This window comes from Poromitra crassiceps (assembly GCF_964638095.1).
Source record: "Poromitra crassiceps genome assembly, chromosome: 8".
Taxonomy (NCBI): Eukaryota; Metazoa; Chordata; class Actinopteri; order Beryciformes; family Melamphaidae; genus Poromitra; species Poromitra crassiceps.
Window position 1 is genome coordinate 19219239 of NC_139629.1, and position 20620 is coordinate 19239858.

General features: G+C 41.9%; 1 protein-coding gene across 4 annotated transcripts in view; it reads right to left on the reverse strand.

The window, feature by feature from the left end:
• Positions 1-1843: 1843 nt before the first annotated feature.
• LOC310781241 (electrogenic sodium bicarbonate cotransporter 1-like) overlaps positions 1844-20620 on the reverse strand; it is a gene marked incomplete at its 3' end in the record, with an annotated part of 56937 nt that continues 38160 nt past the window's right edge. For 2 of the 4 annotated variants that reach the window (XM_083641808.1, XM_083641806.1), the window contains exons 13-26: positions 17441-17574; positions 15353-15624; positions 14819-14874; positions 14003-14188; positions 11553-11666; positions 10650-10811; positions 10257-10435; positions 9570-9642; positions 8676-8744; positions 7232-7405; positions 6955-7119; positions 6632-6725; positions 5911-5977; positions 1844-4521 (exon numbers count right to left, since the gene is read on the reverse strand). In XM_083641808.1, the coding sequence (XP_083497934.1) occupies positions 5934-5977; positions 6632-6725; positions 6955-7119; positions 7232-7405; positions 8676-8744; positions 9570-9642; positions 10257-10435; positions 10650-10811; positions 11553-11666; positions 14003-14188; positions 14819-14874; positions 15353-15624; positions 17441-17574 (1722 nt within the window). Of the gene's footprint in view, positions 4522-5906; positions 5978-6631; positions 6726-6954; positions 7120-7231; positions 7406-8675; positions 8745-9569; positions 9643-10252; positions 10436-10649; positions 10812-11552; positions 11667-14002; positions 14189-14818; positions 14875-15352; positions 15625-17440; positions 17575-20620 lie in introns of those variants that run through there. The other 2 variants (XM_083641807.1, XM_083641809.1) reach the window with 2 other exon arrangements.

Consider the following 20620-nt stretch of genomic DNA (forward strand, 5'->3'; position numbering starts at 1 on the left):
CCCCCTGGGGGAGGGGGGCGGAAAAACGAGCGAGTGCACGTCAGGGCCATCTGGAAGGTCGACGGGCGCGAGTGGAGACGCGGGCAGGCGGAGGACGCGGATGTCAGTCCGGTGCTCGCGGGGGTGACGGCCGGACGCCGGCCCCCTGCGGGAAAGACACTCCGCCGTGCTCGTGCAATTGGCTGTGGGACACAGGGGGGGGACCGTAGAGAGCCACGGGCTCCGGGACATTTGAAGGACTTTGAATTGATGTTAATGTGGGGGTTATTGTTGAATGGGAAATGTGGGTTGAATTTAAATGTGTGAAAAAGAAAGGAAATAATGCAAAACTAGACATTATGGAGTGCCTAATGGGAAACTCGACATTATGGGGGTACCTAATGGAAAACTAGACATTACGGAGTACCTGATGCAAACTGGACATTATGACGGGGGTGTTGGAAAAAAGAAGGGACTAATTGTGGGGAATTGAAATGTTGTGGGGTTTGTGGGAATTAGAATTTGATGTGGTGATGGGAAAAATGTTGTGTTGGGTGTGTTTTGGTACAGGGGGATATGTGTGGGTTGTGGGTGTCGCGTGGGAGCGACAATTAAAGTTGAGTGGGGGATATGTAGCGAATCTGGGTTTGACCTGTAATGTGGTGCTTCCGTGTTAGCTAGGAACTAATGTGTGTGGGTGTGTTCCTAGGGGGAAGGAGGTATATGGGACCAGCGGCCGCGTGGCGGAAGCCAGTCAGGCTATGTGAGCGAGCTGACCGGGTGGTTGCATGAAGAGCTAGCAGCGAAGCTAGCGGCTAGGAGCTGTTGTGAAGCCAAGAATAAAAGCCTGTACCAACTTCAAGTCTCCGGTTCCTTGAACGAATACCCGATTCGTTACAATATATATGGGATTCATTTATGTCCTTGAAAAAATTAAACGTGCTACCGACTTTAAAAAATGCATATAGATGATTACGTATGGGTATGGGTGTATAGATTTGGGCTTTTATTTTGCTAGAAATTTCACGCGCTGTGCGTGCTTGATTCCTAGGCTCGCCATGTTAGGCTTGCCAGCTCTAACATAGCCTAGCAAATATCCTACATAACCTGATATTGCTGTGAACTAGAGACAATTTATATTTTGTAATCAACCTCGTAAATAAATATCAAATGGTGTTGGCTTAAAGATAGACCTTCAGAAACAGCAGAGTGATAGCACTATAATAAATGCACAGTCACTCTCAGGCAAAAGCAATAACACTTACTTGAGCAGCAGATGTCAGTGAAAACAATTGATGTTCTCTTCCAGACCAAAAGAAAGGATCACAGATTCTTGTCTCTTGGCAGTGATGGCAGGGAAAAGCCAATTAGCGTCGTTACAGCTGACTGAAGTCCTGTGATCACAGAAACTATGCAGCCTTCATTTCCTATCTTTGCTGTGAGACCCAGCAAATACAATATGTGACTGTGGTAATGTCTAGGGCCCATGACTTGGCTCATCCCCTCAAAAGACATGTGCGCATCAACTGTTATCAACGTCTCCCCAACCAGATGAGCCAATAATTCTCATCAAATAACTTATGAAAAAAAGGTGGGAGGGACTTGATAAGTAACTGACCGGTATCCTTATGTGCTTTCAGAAGATAAGCAAACTGTTTCCATTTGTAAAGGCTACATAAATTGTTTTTTTATATCAATTACTTCAATAAGAAAATACATGTTATTAGAAATCACAATACATCCTCTATTGAATTAATTTCAAGGTGGAAATGTAATATATGGACAAATCATATTTGAGCAGCATACGCCCAATTCATTCAATCATGTATATTCATTAAACAAAAACCCAGGTAATTAAGAATAGTTTAAATGATTTTTATTGTTCATTCAAAAAAAGCATTGCCATTATGCTTCTTTGCTGAGTAAATTGTGGTTATTCAGCTTATAGAAAATTGTTTCAAAGTCAGAACATCAAAAAAATTACATTAATTGTGGAATCATCCAGAAAAGTCAAGACATACAGAGAATGCACAGGTAACCAAAAACAGAACAATGTGGAAGACTACAGTGTTTCAGATTTTTGGTTTAAAGCTATTTTAAGTCTTGAATTTCACACTGACTGAGATTGTTAAAGCATTACTTAAAAAAAAAGTTTTTATTTGCACTACAAATCACGAAGAAAACATTGATTGTGCATCTCCTTTTTTTCAATCATATTATGGAATATATAACAAATCTTAATTTCAAATGATTGAGATGAATTACATTCACAGGTTACAATTCAGATATTCATTAACAATATCCTAAATTGACTTTTAATCAATTTAAGCTACTTGTATACTGCAATCAGCTGGAAAAGCATGGTCAATAAAGCCATCTGAACCACCAAGCAAAATTAAGGCCTGGTGCAATTCTCTGCCTCATTGAACTGAACTGTCACCATTGGGGATTCATAATATTGTATCAGCAAAAATGCTATTGTTCTGAAGTGAAACGCTGTTGAGCAGACACTCGTTAGCCTCGGGATGTGCACTACGAAGCTAGCCTAGGTAAACCCAGCCTCCACGTGACCTCTATGTGCCATCAGTCACGAACTAACTACTACCCTACTACAGGCATAGTACAGTATGTGACGTCACGTTGAAGGCTGGGTTTACCCAGGCTACTACGAAACAGCAGTCCTTCCAGGAGTGGAAGACACAATCCAATATTGCATTGTCTCACAGTGATTTTTGTTGTTGATTTACATTAAAAAAATACACACACAAATTAGAGTTACAAAAAGTTAAAAATTTGCTCATCCATGACTGCAAAATTCTCACATTAATGGCAGTTTATTTTGATCACATTTTAAAGGAGAATTAGAACAAAATAGACTTTTAGGCTGAGATCAAGGTCAAGCAAACATCAAACTGCATTGCTTGTGAGCGAGAGAAAAACAGACCATCACTTTCACATCTGCAATATAAAAAATAATATATTCTATTGGTATAGTAACATGACTGACTGTAGAAGAAGCTTTCAATAATCTCAGTAAATGCAATTTGATGTCATAGGATTACATTTTCCTAATAGGGAGCTAACAACTAAAATAAGTTCAGGGACATTAGAAAAATATAATTTGTTTAAGGAAAAATAACCTAAAATGTAATTTTGGTGGAATTACCCTTTAAAACTGCAAAATTGGACACCATCATTATTGCATAATGCAAACATATATATAAGTCTTGAAGTGTCACAGAGCAACAGGAAGTCAGAAAGTGAAGTTGTAGAGATCCTATGCTGTGCCCCTTCAGAAAGTAAATCAGTGTTTGATCACAATAATTGCACAATAAATGCGTTCAATGTATAATGCCTGGCACCTACATAAAATAAGAGGTAGAGCTGCATACAGGTACAATACATCTATATTTCCCTAAAACAGGGAAAGATAGCTGAATGGATACAAACCACATAAATATCCACAAATTTGCACACACTGGGAAGTTAATGGTGAACCCATAATTAAGACTCCATCAGCAATCATTTTGCTGAGATGTAAATATAATATACAGCTACAGTAATGGGAAACAGGGGCAACACTTGAGTTCGATAAAGGAAAACAAAAATTTGTTCTAGTCTGGACGGTGTTAACTCATCTGTAACTTCACAGGATGAAACATTGTTAAGATGTATTCTTAAATTATCTCCTGGACATGTTTTATGAATACAGCTTTTAGCTGGATGTTTGCTGAATTATTAATATGCCCATGAATAGGACATTCATTTGGAATAATGACTGCATACAGGTGACCTTGAGAAGCCCTTTTGTTCACTATAAATTATTTGGGAATCATCAAGCACTTTCCCAGTGCTCACACCCCCAAACATCTCCTCCAAATTCCACACCTCCAATATTTAGATTTTTAAGCAAATAAGTCCAGTAGTTAAAATGTAAACCCTCTATTAAAAAGACTACTATAAAACAGTACCTTCATAAAAGAGGCCGGTTGAATTTGAGTTTTGCAAAATATATAAAAAAATAGGGAACAACTCTTGATATGTAAAAAGCAAAATAAAACCCTTTCCAAAGAAGTTACTCTGGTTTGGATGGATTTACCCATCTGTAACAGCCTGAAACACTGCTGAATATGCATTCTTAAATTGTCTTCTGGGTGCGATTTATTAATATACGGCTTTAGCTGGATGTTTGATAAATTATGAATAGGTCCATAAATAAGGAAAAAGGTAGATGAATAAGGAATTAATGTACATTGCGGCGTGTATACGGATGGCCTTGCGAAGCCCTCTTGTTTTCTGCAATTCCAGCAGTTCACCTTGTGAGGGAGATTGAAAATATACTATCATATAAAAGAGGCTGGTTATGTTTTGGGGGTTTTGTTGTGTTGTGCAGGTATTGCTGGTTCTGTTGGTTCTTTGAAAAATGCATTTACAGAAGTTTCTGAGCCTGGCCCGGCCCTCTTCCAGAAGAAACCGTTCTCCTCTGCTTCCAGGTCTATTCAAATCTGAGGCATTCCTTTTTTGTTTGGATCTCTGTCTAGACTGAAGGAGGAAGAGATAGAGAGCAACATGAGTATCAAATCTCATGGACCTCAAATCAACACAAATGGTATGTACTAGCTACTAGGTCTCATTGACCTCAAATCAACACAAATGGGATGTAGAATAGGGCCTATTATGCCCCCTATCTTCACACTGGCCTTAGGCGCAAAAACTGGCATTAAACGCAAAAAAACGCGCCTTGCGCCTGCCCCGGGAAGATAGCAACATGGTTTTAGGCCCCGAAATGTTTATGTTCACACAACATGCAATTCTCGAACATTTCAATATTGGCCAAAATAAAACATAGAAATCCAAACACAACCCTATGTGAAACATATATGTAATCCAGGTGGTATATATATCCCTCGCAGATTTAACGTGACCTCGCAGATTTAACGTGATTTAGATGAGTGACAGCCGTAACACGGTTCTACTGTGATGTCCTACTGTGATGTCCGCTCCAATAAGACTTAGCTTACTTCACATTTACTTTTACAATAAAAACACATTTATGCAATGACTTTACATAATGTAGGCTATATTTATGTGCATCATCCTACCTGTGCAGCAGGGGAGAAGAAAGGGTAGCGAGAGAAAACGATATCATTCTAACCAATCTAATCTCATCATGAGATAGGGATAGGCTATATTTTTCTAGCCGATGCGTTTAGAACATTCTTTTCACTTTGATCTTGCTATAGTGTAGCATATTTACATGCTTGCAGTATTTAAACTGCAGTGAGATTGGTTTGAGAAGCATAATAATGGAATAATATATATGGAGACAGCCGGGGAGGGGATGGAAGAGGGAGGGGGGAGCTCAGAGCACCTCAGCTTTTCTGAAGCCGGACTGGATCGCTCCATGGAATTGGAGCTTAAAAGGGAAGCTTGTGATTCGTTTACTGTACTTCTCCAATGAGCAGGTTGTGCATAATTTTACGCTTAAAAGGCGTGGTTATAATGCTTAAGGCCGCATGTAGCGCCGACACCAAAATATCAAGTGCGCTGGTCCACACCCACTAATCTGTGCTGCGCCTGGCGCTAAGCGCTGTATTTAGGCTGCTGCAACGATAGAGCCCTATATCTCCACACTCGCCTGGGAATGCCCAGTCAGAGCTCATGTGGCCGGGGAAAGTAAAGTTTGGGGTCCCCTGCTGGAACTGCTACCTCCTCGTTTTTTTTACACATTTCATCGTTTTAGTTTACATGATATCCTTGTAGAAGACTTGCACTGTTCAGCAGTGAAAGATTGGTTCAGTTTGCAATGTGTATTGAACCTAAAGCCTCATACCTAAACTGTTCAATATGCATACTTGTTACACCCCTATTGGCTACACAGAATTGTAACTGCATGACGTGTGATGAAAATTCAAACTGGCACTCACTTACTCTGTGACTCAAAGTAGTGCTGCTCAGCACGGTGAATGCGGGTTAAGGAAAGTTGTGGATTTGTCATCTGGGGAAGAAGTACAAGAGGTTTAATTAGAATCTATAGTTGATAGGAGGTATACTTATACTCTATAATGTAGTTGATAGGCACCGTGAAATCTCAAGTGAGGATCCCGGCATAGGAGAAGTTAGAGCAAGCACTGCAGAGCTGTGATAGTGGGTGATTTCTGAGGGTTAATCTCGTCACAAGATGATGAAAGTGAAATACTGATCAGAATCTGTTTTTTTTTTTTACCTTTATTTATACACTGAGAGCCATGCTCTCTTTTTCAGGAGTGCCCTGTTCACATTCACACACACATTCATACCTGGAAGCTGACCAGTACAACCACAGTCTGATCTGCTGGCCACTGATCAGCTCCACTGGAGCGGTTGGGGATAAGGGCCTTGCTCAAGGGCACCTCAGTGGTGGTAATGAGGGAGGGGCAAGCGCTGCATTTTCACTTTCCCCACCCTGTTGAAGTTTGGTCAATTTAATTCCTGCATAAGCAAGGACAAGTGTGACAGAGAGAGAGCTGTTCTTAAGACTCACTCCATCATGATGTTGGAAAGACAATAAAACATGAAATATGTATCGAGATCCCTGAAATATCAGCAAACTAAAAAGCAAGGGCTTTAGGAGAGACAGTTTGAGCACTCATCACTTGAAGCTAGTACTCACTATCCAAAGATTTATCCCCCAACATGGGCTCCTGCTCCATCATATCCATAGAGATTTTTATACTGGGGATATTTTCATGGTAGGGATAGTCAGACTGTGGGAGGAGGGAGACATTATTAACACTTATGGACATTTTAAGAAAGTCTACTGGAGGCATTCAGTGGCCACAAAGTAGCCATCCACATTGGCATTCTTTTTTTTATCAAGTTCTCTAGTATATAGACAATTGCAAACGCACGTCCTTTCCCCCTCCCCCAAAAAAACACTGCATGAAAGACCCTGAAAGGCAGAGTGTTAAAAAAGCAAAAGAACCGTTTACTCACAAACTCCATTTCACTGTCGATGCTGCCCTTCTTCTTGTTTTTCTTCTTCTTCTCATCTTCCTTCTTCTTCTTGTCTTTCTCTGGGATGACATCGTCCAGGTAGCTGAGGTCATGCTGGGAGAACAGCCAGTCCATGGCCTTGCGGACTGCTACCAGTGCCAAGATCTGGAGGCACAGCACCGATTGTTGTAACGCCTGACTACTTGGCTGTCTGTGTGTGTGTGTACGTGTCGACAGGTGTGCGCCGTCTATGTGTATGTCTGTGACGCTCTCTCACCATGACAGGGAAGACGATGGCAGCCACAGTAGACTTGAGGATCCAGAGGAGGGCCAGACAGACGGCCTGGATGAAGGTGAAGAGGTGGATGCGTCTCTGGGGGACGTGGCGCAGGTAGATCAGGTCTGGCTGGTGCTTGGCTGGCATCAGGAGCAGCATGAGACGATCCATGAACTGATACAAAGATACCGAAAAAATTGGGGTCAGGTCAAGACAAAAGGCCGGCAAACTGGCCTTATTCTTTGCCCATACAAGGATGCTTCTGCATGACGTCATTTCGTAATCGTCTTTCCGGTTTTAAACACGGAAGTAGAGTACGCCTACCGCAGTCATTTAGACTTGCCAAAAAGCTGTTTTCAAGTAAAAAAAAAAAAAGTTTTAAAGTTTTAATATTTGTCAGATGAGAACGTAACATATATGTGACCAGTTTATCAGAATAACGCCTATTGTAAATCCTTAACGAGCAGCGAGGACCGGCAGCGCTGACTGTGCTGACACCGGTCGGACTAGCTATCTGTCAAACCCTACTACTGGCAGTGAGAAAACACTGTTGACGTTCTTTTGTAACTAACGTTAAATGCCGACCGGGTACAGCCATCGGCTCCTCGCAGCAGTAACGTTATGAACATGTAACTGAAGTTGGCCGCATTGTAGCTTAATTCTGAATGTTGCCAAACTTCATTCATACTGATGTTTTATTTTGAAAATGGCCGACAACTAGCGCTGAACCGGAAGAACAAATACGTTGCGTCGAACGCGGAAGAGAGAATAGACTGACTGTATAAGATATGGACATCATGACACCTCCTCAAAAGTGAAGCCAAAAATATCTTGATCGCCCCCTTGTGGCTGGCTGCAGTAGAAGCCATAAATCATGCCCCCTCCATGTTAGCGGATGGGACATGGACCAAACAAAAAAATCAAAGTACACGTCAAATACATTTTTCCCAAAGGTGATTTCTGTCATTTTAGGTACTTCTTATCACGCTGATGTATGTTCAAGTGCTCATTTTTCTGCATATTTTTAAATAGTTATTTGACAATATAAAAATGACTGATTCACAGCTGTGACAGCCACTCTCTCAAACCTCCGTCAGACGGCAGCATGGCTGAGGGGGCTCAGCCTGACTCTACTGTACACAATCTGGTCCCAAATGACATCACACAAGCAAGATGGCAGCTCGCAGGAAACGCGATATTTTGACTTCACTTCTGCATAGCGATAAGAAGCGTTGTCCATATCATATACAGTCAATGGTCGACAGTGGTTAAAGAGGGATCTCCATATATAGCTGTACAGTTAGCTTGTTATCTAGCTGTAGTTTTTATGGCTGAAATTGAATGAAAGGCATATTAGAGACTATTTTAACGCTGTGGCTAGTCTGGTTTGCAGTAAACAGCTTCTTAAGTATTACTGGGCTTTGGAAAGGTCAGGCCAACTCACCTGGACACCGTTGAGAGATGCCACCCCCATGTAGAGGAACACGCCATAGAGCACGGGCATGGGAATGAACTAAGGGAGACAGAGCCAATCACACAGTCACATGACAATGATCAAAACACAAGAAAACATGTACAGATCCCGTAATCTGCAAGAACTCTCGTCACTAAGATAATAAGAATCTGTATTGTTTATTATTAGCATTGCTGTTTGATTGGAAAAGTTAGATAAGCTGCTTGTGAGACTTGGCTGCCATTTGTGTAGATTGGATAACGAGCTGATCAGGCAGCATGGCGTACTTTAAGTCTATCAGTGCACCCTTCCATCATCACTGACACACAAGATAAATCCAATAGAATCTGGCAAGCTGTGTGAAGAAACTCACAATCTATATGCATTATTATGAAAGTGAGTGAAACTTCAGAAGATGTCTGAAGCAGTGTCAATCTTAATTCATACTAATTGTTCTATTTCCTCCCTATAATCATTACAGTACAGTACCACTTTATTAACAGTACAGTAGATGACAGTCAGTCCAGAGGGGAAAATGCATTCCAAGAATCAGGAATGCCAGTATTTAAATTGTCCACAAGGGGGAGTACCAGCTCCAACAATCTCATGTCAAGGACTTGATATTTTTGACCGGCAGCTTAATGAGAGAATGGAAACTTGAGAAGGCACTCATCTGCAAACTGAGCTTAAATCCCAGAGAACATGCTTCTTTCACATCGCATTACATAAACTATGAGAGTCCCTAATCGGATGAATAAAAGAATATATTATATTGAATGAAATTATATTACATTTAAGGGACGTGACAGGAGTTTTCCTAAAACAGGAGGACAGTAATCCAAATTTCCGAGGAGGAATTAGGAGATGTTTGAAGTTGAACACTACCTTGAGGATAGGAGCCATGAACACAGACAGTCCTGTTAAGAGGAACACACAGACACCGGTGACTCTTTGCTCCCTGGAATGGGGAAAAAGGATAAACACGAAATCAAAATCACAAACACGCATACATATACAGTACATTGTGTTTCCGTAAATGCAATCCGACGTATATTACCAAGAAGCCACAAGAATAAGTTGTATCTTACATAACAACTAACTAACATAAACCTGTGTTGGGACAGGGAGTCTCTTGACCAGGTACTTACGGACCCCAGAACCTGCTGGTTCGCTCTAGCTGTCAGATCAGGTACCGATTACACCTAGGAATGCTTAGTGCAGTGGTTCTCAAAGTGGGGTTCCAGGGGGTCCCCAGCAAAAATGGGGATAATTCATTTTCACTATAATACCGTAATAAGTAACACAATGACTATTTTGGTCATGAGTTCCATACACTTTTTGCAATAAAACATCTAAAAGCAAAAAAAATCGGATCAGATCAGGGACCCTGGGACGAAATCTTATCAAATGGGGGTCCGTGGTCTAATTTGTGTCAGTTTAGGGGTCCTTGATGTGAATACGTTTGAGAACCACTGGCTTAGTGAATGCAATTAACTGCCTGGGATAAACCGACTCTGTGTCCCGAGGACCAGGAGTGAAAACCAAACCGCTCCAGAGACCAAACCCCCTCACCTGACTCCCAGGAATTTGGGCTGCTCCCCGGGGGCTGAAGTCTCCGTCTCCATTTTCAGAGAATCGATGTGGGCGATGGAGATGACAGTGGCGGCTACGTACCAAGGCAGGCCCATGAAAGAACAGACAATCATCAGAATGGCCACCCAGAAGAGATCCAAGTGATACCCTGCCCCTTTCTGTGAAGAAGAGCAGAAGACTTTGCTGGCAATCATCAAAACCACAAGCAGACGGTTCGGAGGAGCACTCTGAAGTATGCAGGTCAAGTATGCATCAAGAGACAGAACGACGCCCTGAGGACCTTTACGTACACACCTATATCGAGCGAATAGCGAAACATATGGGTTTATTTTTTAATTATTTATACTAAATGATTTGAGGTGGAGCACTGACCTTGAGTTTGTGCTCCTTCCTGTTGACGATGACAGCGGTGATCTGTTGGTCCATAAATATCAGAATAGTGACGAGCAGAGCGGGGAGTGCGGCTGCCAGGTACACCCACCAAGGGTTCCCTCCAAACGGGGGCACAAACCAGGCCCTCCCTGGACTTGTGGGCTGAGAAAATGAACCAAAAAAACAACAATATAAACGGAGATTACCAGCAAAGTATCATCATATTTCTAGCATAGTCCATGTCTCGCAGACATGAATGTCTCAAAAAGGACAGACATAATACCTAATTTGGAGAGGTGACTTTATTACACTTTCAATAAGTCTTAGCACTGAACTGAGAGCCACAGTACCGGTGCATCGTTACATGACACAATTCTGTGAATTTGATCTCTGTGGTTGGACAAAGCGGAGTCTGTGCTCGCAACTATGAGACTTTGTGTTCTCACATCACCTATAATCAAGCTGTTATTTGATGCATGTAGCCTCTCCACTACCCCGTGGTTTCCCTTCCTCCACGTCCAGAGCGGGTCTTCAAGCCAGCTAAGGTACAGGTTTAGCTCAAGTCATCTCAAAGAAAGGCCGTTGTCTCGGTTTCAGGCCATATCTATCACTCACTGGCCAAAGTACAAAGTAGGCATTACACAGGGCTTTTAGCAAGAGTTACAAAGGCTTTATGTTCTAATAGGAAAATGGATCTTTGTCACTGTAAGCAGGAGAAACTGCACCTGGCTGCCTAATTGTCAATGTATGAGAGAACAATTCTGATCAGCCTAGTGATTTCAGCATCATACTATTACTTATAAGGCAATCAAGACTATATTTCATAGTTAGTGTTGTGAATATGCAGACATGCCTCGCTTTTATTATAATTTAGACGCAATGCTGCAACACACTGCATAATACCTTGAATTCACTTGGCACAATGAGCTTGGGAGTGTCCACGCCGACCAAGGCATCCACACCGCAGAAGAGGAAGATGGTCAAGATGATTGCAAAATCACTGATGAGCTTCCTCACCTAGCAGAGGGTCAACAACAGGTCACATTAGGATTGACAGTGTTCTGTACAGAAGGTAGCCTGTGTGTTGGAGAGTGAACTCCATCATTGTTCAAGCTACTCTACACATCTAGCTCCATAGAAGCTCGTAGATAAACTGCGAAAGACGGAAACTAATTACAAGTAGATTTCTTTTGGATAAATACTCCTTTGTTCGGTACATTTATAGAAAGAAAGCATTCCAGACTTGGCCTCCGATAATTGATTCAACTTTTGCTGATATGATTCAAAAGGAGCCGCTACCAAACCTTGAATGGATGGCGGATAATTATGGAAGATCCAAAAAGGCAGAAGCTTTCCGTTTCTGTTCAAAGGAAGCACAGACGTAAACTCTTCAGTGATCTAGATTTACTAGACAAGCACTCTTACTCCAAATTGAATCACATGTACGTGATTCCCGAGAAATCGAGCACTGCATTAAGTTTCAACCTCTGGCATTAAATAATTCAAAGTAATTGATGTTAAATTAAATGTCTTAGAATATAAACATACTGAGCTTTTTCTGAACAGACAATGACAGGATGGGACACATCCAGTACAATAACACAAGTTAACCATATTTACCTGTATACCGTATATGGTTAACGTGTATCTTCATATCTACCTGTATATATGGTATACAGGTAGATATGAAGATACAAGTTAACCATATATATATATGGTTAACTTGTATCTTCATATCTACCTGTATATATGGTTAACTTGTATCTTCATATCTACCTGTATATATGGTTAACTTGTATCTTCATATCTACCTGTATATATGGTTAACTTGTATCTTCATATCTACCTGTATATATGGTTAACTTGTATCGTCATATCTACCTGTATATATGGTTAACTTGTATCTTCATATCTACCTGTATACTGTATATGGTTAACTTGTATCTTCATATCTACCTGTATACTGTATATGGTTAACTTGTATCTTCATATCTACCTGTATACTGTATATGGTTAACTTGTATCTTCATATCTACCTGTATATATGGTTAACTTGTATCTTCATATCTACCCGTATATATGGTTAACTTGTATCTTCATATCTACTACCTGTATATATGGTTAACTTGTATCTTCATATCTACCTGTATACTGTATATGGTTAACTTGTATCTTCATATCTACCTGTATATATGGTTAACTTGTATCTTCATATCTACTACCTGTATATATGGTTAACTTGTATCTTCATATCTACCTGTATATATGGTTAACTTGTATCTTCATATCTACCTGTATATATGAAGCTTCACAACAACCCAAATAGGGCTGGGTTCAAAAAATCGATTCTCCGATTTTTAATCGATTTTCATGTTAATCCTCGATTATCGATTCATATGTCCAGAGATCGATTTTTTTTTTATTAAAAAAAAATAAAAAAAAAAAAAATTTTTTTTTTTTTTTTTTTACTAAACAGGCTAAAATATTGTGCTGTGTGTGGTAGTTGAAACATAGTTTCAAGTTGACGTTTAATTATGTTTGTAGTTGAAACAAAAACATAAATACTGTAGGCTACATGAATGGAAATGTTTGATCATTATTAATATCTACTTTTAGAAAGTATATAGGCTGAAATCAAATCACTGTGCATAATTGTGAAAGTGTCTTTATTGACAGATGAAAAGGTTGTTATTTACCCTTTGTCACCACGTGGTGAGTAAATATATGTGTAACTAAAACCATTAAAATTGACAACAGGTCTGCAACTTTTTTTCCCCATGTATCTACTTGGCTGGTTGGAAACCCCTGTGTTACATAACTGGACAGTCATGTAATTCAGGGTACAGCTCAAAAACCACGTTTTGGTATCACTAACCAAATCAATATTGAAAATTGATCGAATCGGAATCGAATCGAATCGAATCGAATCGAATCGAAATTAATCGATTCGCAACCTTGTGAATCGGAATCGAATCGATTCTTGAAATTTGAACCAATACCCAGCTCTAAACCCAAACAAGGATGAGAACATGCAAAGGAGACTCAACGCTACATGATCTGAGCCAGAGCTGTAAGCCTGCTCACCCACCAGGTGGCGCACTCTTCTCCCCAAACAGAGTTCAGAGTGAAATCTGACCTTCCCAGCCAACTCTCATTGACACCTGAGCTACGTCGACTAAACTGAGAATGCCACCATGTCTACACGAAGTTCTCAAATTGCCACACACCGGCTAACTGCTTCCCCATTCATGTCGTTGGCTGTCCGCCTCGTGTGTGTGTGTGTGTGTGGCGCTTGGCGTCGAGCCAGAATTTGAGAGCCGAGCGGAAATTGCCGATTGGCCGCGGTCACTCACGGTGGTGGGGAAGAAGCGGCTGGTCTTGAACTTTTTCAGACACATGGAGCAGGTGTAGGTGCCGGCGAACAGGATGAAGGACATCAGGGTGATGTCAGGCACAAAGCCGCAGGTCTCTCCGAGCAGCTGCCCTCCGTACTTCACACACTGCTTCTTGGACAGGGAGGCCCAGGTGGCGTTCACCGGCTGCAAGAACATGATGGACACAGAGTTTCCTGTCACTGCGTAGACATGGACACAGAACTTCCTGTCACTGCATAGGACAGCGGGCTACACAGGGACTCAATTGTCTCTGCAACATAGAAATCAACAGTTCTGTCATTACGGTCAACAGATCCTTGTGGTAAATTCACCAATCGTTGCGTACATTATTGAGTAACAGTTTCGAAAGTTGTAGTTAAGGCTGGGCTGAAATCAATATCACGATCATCACATGCATTTTTCCTCTATCTATCTACACGCACGCATGCACGCACGCACGCACGCACGCACACGCACACGCACACCCATAGACACACACACACACACACACACACACACACACACACACAATATCAAATTAAATTCATTAATCTCATTGAACCAAATGGTAATGTTAGGTGTGAAGTGATGTCAAACAAAACACAAATAATCAAATAATAGTCCTACCATACGATGAGGTATGAGTTTTTAAGTAAAATTCACTCATCTTGTGTGTCACGATATTAAAATATCTCCATATCGTCACGATATGATTCCACTGAAAGACGATAAATAAATGATACTGGTGTTTGCAACCACAAGTCTCAAAATGTTACAAAAAGGGGGACAACCTACCAGCATAGTACTGTTCATCCAGGCAGAAGTATTGCTGTAGAGTTCAGTTGAATTACCTAGTGAATGCAAACAATGAAAGATATGATCACTAAAATGTGAACACTGTTCTCGTTCTTAACACTCTGTGTCAACATGTCTTGCCCCAAACACAATCCTGCCAAGTTGAGCACTAAACAGAGACTGATAGGGTTGTTGAGAAAGTAAACAGTGGTATCTACCGGCCAACACATACTAGTATCATTTGGTATCCCCAGTGTAAACATGACCAAAGTGAATGTTGAGCTTTGTTTAACATGCAACGGTTAACAGCACTGACAAATTTGATAAAACCAAATATGAGTGTTGAACTTTCATGTTTTGCTATCATCATTTTGATTGAAAGGAGATACAGATGGTGCCCCGACACAATCAGCATTAGGGTGTGCTTAGGCAAAGAATGGAACAAAATACAGTGGGGATATCTGACATGGTATAATCCCTATAATATCTTTTCCCGTTGGGTGAGAAATAACGCCAGGTGTGAGCGCCACGTACCACGCGAGGGGGGCAGGCACTGGCAGTCGTACTGTGTGACCAGGTTGGGGTCGTAGTCAGAGTTGACGGGGTTGTAGTGGGCCAGCTTCAGCATCTTCTTGAAGGCGTCGTAGATGAAGATGAAGCTGATGAGCGCGGAGAAGCCCTCCTCGGTGAAGCGTGTGAAGTACTGCACCAGGAAGCTGGCGTCTGTGGCCACCAGCAGCAGACAGAACACGGCCGACCAGAGGCCGATCCACAAGCGGAACTCAAGGTAGTCAAAGTGGTTGTCTCTGGGGAACAGAAAGGGTTCACACAGAGAGGGAGCGCTTAACGGCTTAACGTCCTTCAGGGATTTTCATATAGCTCACCCGTTTCTACAGCCTGTGGCTGCAAAGAGAATTGCGATTGTATAGAAGTCAATGGGGAAATGACCCTACTTCTCACTTGATTTATGATCTCACTAAGCACTTTCCTATTGAGTTTATGGTCTCAATTACTAGTTTCAAGCCTTCTCCAACACAGCATGATGTTCATTTGGTAAAGTATGGTCCCATTTACAGTCAAATAGACAATAAGTTTCAATATATTTATTGGCACTCTGTTGTACGAGTACGCACGTGTGAAATTCTTATGCTAGGGGCCTCCATTACAAGACATTGTCAGCCATTGGTTGCATGATTAACAGGTTGTCTGTCCACTGATCGTGCAGCTCGCCGATCACAAACCAATAACAAGGCGACGCTGCGGTTCTGACTGGATAGAAAAAGAAAGAAAGATGGCGACTGTCAAAATACCAAACTCGAGGCTTCAAAACCAATGGGTGACATCACAGAGGCTACGTCCATATACCGTATATATTGATTCTATGGTTTATTTGAGTATGTCCGTATACATTGATTCTATGGTTTATTTGAGTATGTCCGTATACATTGATTCTATGGTTTATTCTCCAAAGAACACAGTCATCCAGTAGGGAGATGTAATGTGGATTTAGGAGCAGTAAAGTGGTCAAATGCTCATAATAACCAGAGTTATGGAGAAGGCATGAGAAGGAGGAAATATGCATCTGTGACATATGCAGCTGCCACTGAGTCATTGAGACGGCAGCCGTTGACTCTGGACACGGAAACATTGGGAGGACATGGAAGCCTCGACGGGCTTCATTCACACTGTGAAATTAAACGAGAGTGAATTATTCACCATGGAACATAACCAGCCTGGTGTTTGGTAACGCTAGAAGACTCTCTGTACCATAACACAAGAGGAAAGGACGGGAGCACAGAGGAGGGGACAGAAAGCAAAATTCAACAAGTGGCAAAAGGCTAATCTAAATCCGATTGCTTTTATGCTTTGATCCCAATCAGCCGTTCTGAAATTATATTTAAAATCAGCACAATAAGAGCTTCCCAATTGCACAATATGTAGATTGTGGATGGAAATTATGGTTAAATAAGTTTGTTGATTTTTGTTTTATGCAAGGCCTAATTGAATCAGTTTTCTCTTTATAGAACGCTACTATGGGAGTCAATGTCTTAATGCAATTTATTACACTGTCTCCATATCCTGGTTCCTACAAGGATGTGCGGGGAGCTGATCTGACCAAGGTCATGTCCCCTAGTCAGTCAGGCAGGACAGGAAGTTGACAGCAATACACATGGGAAATGAACGATCATCTGGCAGTTGTACCATGAACAGTCTGTTACTGCAAATGCATTTAGTCCAGTGAAAGAGATACAGCACAAATACGCAAACCTAAAAATGGCCTTCTGCAAACAGAATATGCATCGTTTAGCCATTCTGTGTGTCTTCCTTTTAGGTTTTTTACTTTGGTTTAATTTATAGGGTCTACAAATGGACCAGAAAACAAAATACTGTTGTCCTCAGGGGGAAGTTAAACATGATGTGGGATCGCTTTATGGAACCGAGTGCGGTCACGCATGGGCCATTACATAACACAGATCATCTTTAAAACAGTCAACTCTGAAAATAAAACAAAACAAATCTGATTTTTTTTTACTTCAGAATAAGTGAACTGAGTGTGAACAACCCGCCCAAAAAAACAAAAACAAAAAACAAACAAACAAAAGAAAAGCAGCATCTCCTCACTTGCTGAAGTTGAAGAGGAGTCTTTCAAAGACAAGCACCGGGCCTGTGCTGCTGAGGATGGTCAAGGGCTGTCCAGCCAGCAGACAGAACACCGCTCCTGTCAGCGCCGTACCCAGGAAACTTTCCAACACTCCCTGAAACACAGCACACAAAAACACACATGCAGTCTTTACATACAGCTCAGGGAGGATGTCATGCCTAGAAATATAAGGGGAGGAGAGACCACATTCCAGGATTCCCACTTCCTATACCTTCTTAAACATCAAATTCAAGGACTTAAAGTGGATTGAAATTCTTGCAGATACTATACTACCACGGTGGCTCAGTGGTAGAGCTGTCGCCTCACAGTCAGAAGGTCCTGAGTTCGATTCTCGCCTGGGACACTGTGGTTGTGTTCCCCCCATATCTTCAGTGCCTACTGCCCAGGTGGGGCATCTCGTCGTAAGGGCCTTTCTCTCTGTGTGGAGGTTGCATGTTCTCCCCGTGCTCCCCCAGGGGGTTCCTCCGTATATAACCCCCTCCACTAAAAACATGCAGAAGATCAGATCGTCATCGTCATCCAACCAGTGACGACAACATCCGAAGTTGGTCCCCGGGCGCTGTACGAGAAAGCGACCACTGCTCCTGGCCTGCCCCCCCGGAGGAAAGGACATGCCTGGATGGGTTAAATGCAGAGGACACTTTTCACCGGCCACCGTCAGCATGAGTGTGTTGTGGCCACATGCATGTGTTGTGGTGTTCGTGTGACAATAAAAGACGGGCTTGTCCCGTTACGAGAGATTTTTTTTTTTTTTTTTACCACAACCTTCATCGCTTCATATTGTTCTCTGATCGATTGATCGATCTGCATATTTATTTATTTATGATCAGAATTGATGTTACTGTGCTGTCTTTAAATTTAAGTTGACCAGTTTAAGTAAGTTTTTAGTTTAAGTTAAAAAAAAGTGAGTGATTTGTAGCTTTGGGAAACTCCGACAGAGTGAAAGCTCTTCCCGCTGCGCAATCTTTGGTTTTGGAATCTGCGGCAGAGTGAGAGGTCTGTCTGCTCTGTGCCCCTGTTTTGTGAGATCTTTGGCTGCTTTCTTCCAGGCTAGCTGTCACATAGCGTTACAGCACGGTCTAAAACACTGCACTGGAACAACTTAGAAGCAATTTATGAGAGAGACTACTATTGTTTATGTTGACCTAACGACATAACGTCAGCAGATGTGTTTCCTTGTTGGAAATGCGATCATGATGGCTTCTGTGGGTCTTGATTGACAGACAGCTGCATGATGTCACTCTGTCCCCTCTTCTATGGTACTGGGTTCAGGGCAGGCACAGAATCTTTTAACGGTACTATGTACCGCCCCATTCCGGTCTACTTTCACCAGTGCATGTCACAGATCTTGCAGTCGTTGAACCTGCTCATTCGACTTCAATCACTGATGCACGTGACCGTCACACTTTCTTGACAGCGGAAGGTAGCCTCCTAACGTTAAAACCCCAATGTGGAACTTTGTGCCGAGCAGTAGCAACAGCGGCCTCTGCTTCCACAAGTGGTAAATACAGATGCTAATAAATGCTACACTTCATCAGCCTTATTTTACTGTTTCTGGTTACATGCACTCTCTACTTTAACCTTTCTGCAGTGTTTATAACTGATTCGCTGGGGGGGAAGCTCCAAATATCCCCAAATGTTGTCGTTTCAACTTCTATTATTCAAACAAGTTGGTATTCGCACTGCTAATCAAGCAATAAACATGTTTCACTTCCTTCCTACACGTATTTCACAATAAAAGCGTCCCGTTATTTTGTCATCAGAAAACTTTTAATTTGAAGGAGTTGCAGCAGGAAATGGACCCAGTCAACTTGACATGCTCTGGGACGGAGCCTCAGAGTTTACATGGTGCAGGAAACAGGCGTTCAGGGCAGAGTGGGAATGATAAGAGGCGCCATTCTCCCTATTAGAAAATATAAATATCAAATAAATAATAATTTAAATAAATAAAATAAAATAAATAAATACTTCAGATTTCTATTCTTGCACAAAATATATAAATTCAAGCACTTTCAATGACCCATGTCTATTATGTTTTTTTTTCAAGGCCTTGATTTTTCTCTCTCAAACTGTCAAGGACCCATGGGAGCCCTGACATTCTTATGGTGAGCTAAATCAACAGCTAACTATGGGGGCGGGCTCAACAGACAGCATAGTTGAATACATACAGGACATTTCACTGCATTTTCTCCATGAGCTTCTCAACCTCAATCATTGTGCTAATTCAGCAAGAAGCCTTGTTTCCCCTATACACATTACAGAGCTGCCAGTCTGGCCAATCAGGACGGGCCTGTTCACGCTCCAGCCATGTCAGTTGTTTAATAGCAGCTAACTTGTATATATATACACGTTTGATCGCCATCCTTGTTTGTTTGTTTTAGCTTGTACGCATAACTTTTCTTTTTCCTGTGTAAGTACATTGAGAGCAACGTATACCGGAGTCTAATTCCTTGTACATACTTGGCCAGTAACACCGATTCTGATACAGAGTGTCTTTTACAGGCCTAGTGTTACAGGTTACAGGTTAGTGTTAGTATTACAGGCCTAGTGTTACAGGGGCGACACGACGACAAGTGGGATTCTTCAGAGGCCGTGCTGCTGAGAGCGGTGTGTGGAGCTGGAGCTTTGTGAGACAGGTCAGAGGAGTGCAGGGGTTCCCTCTGTGCACGCTGACGGAGGACGGAGGAGCCACGCTGGGGGGAAGGGCAGCCATGACACGGCTGCAGTGGCCGAGTAATCTGGGCCTGGATCTGTGGTTATTTAAGGCCCGGGTAAATCCCCAGGGCTGGCCCTCCTCGTGCAGGTCTGCTAGGATGCAGCCGTTTGCCAGGTAGGGATGTCACGATACTAGAATTTCTACTTCGATACCGATACTCAGGAAAATATCGATACTCGATACCATTTTCGATACGACGGCAAGGGGGGGGGGGATGATGACACAATGACACATCAGCATAAAAATAAAGTTAGACAGATGGACGGACAGACAGACGCACACTTCTCCATAATCTAGGCCTGATCAAACTTTGAATTCAGACAGCAGATTAGCCCTGCTCTAGCCATCAGAACACATTTAGCTTGTTGAAGCAACAGATACCCACCAATGATAGGGAGGGAAAAATCTGTGATTTTTCATTAAA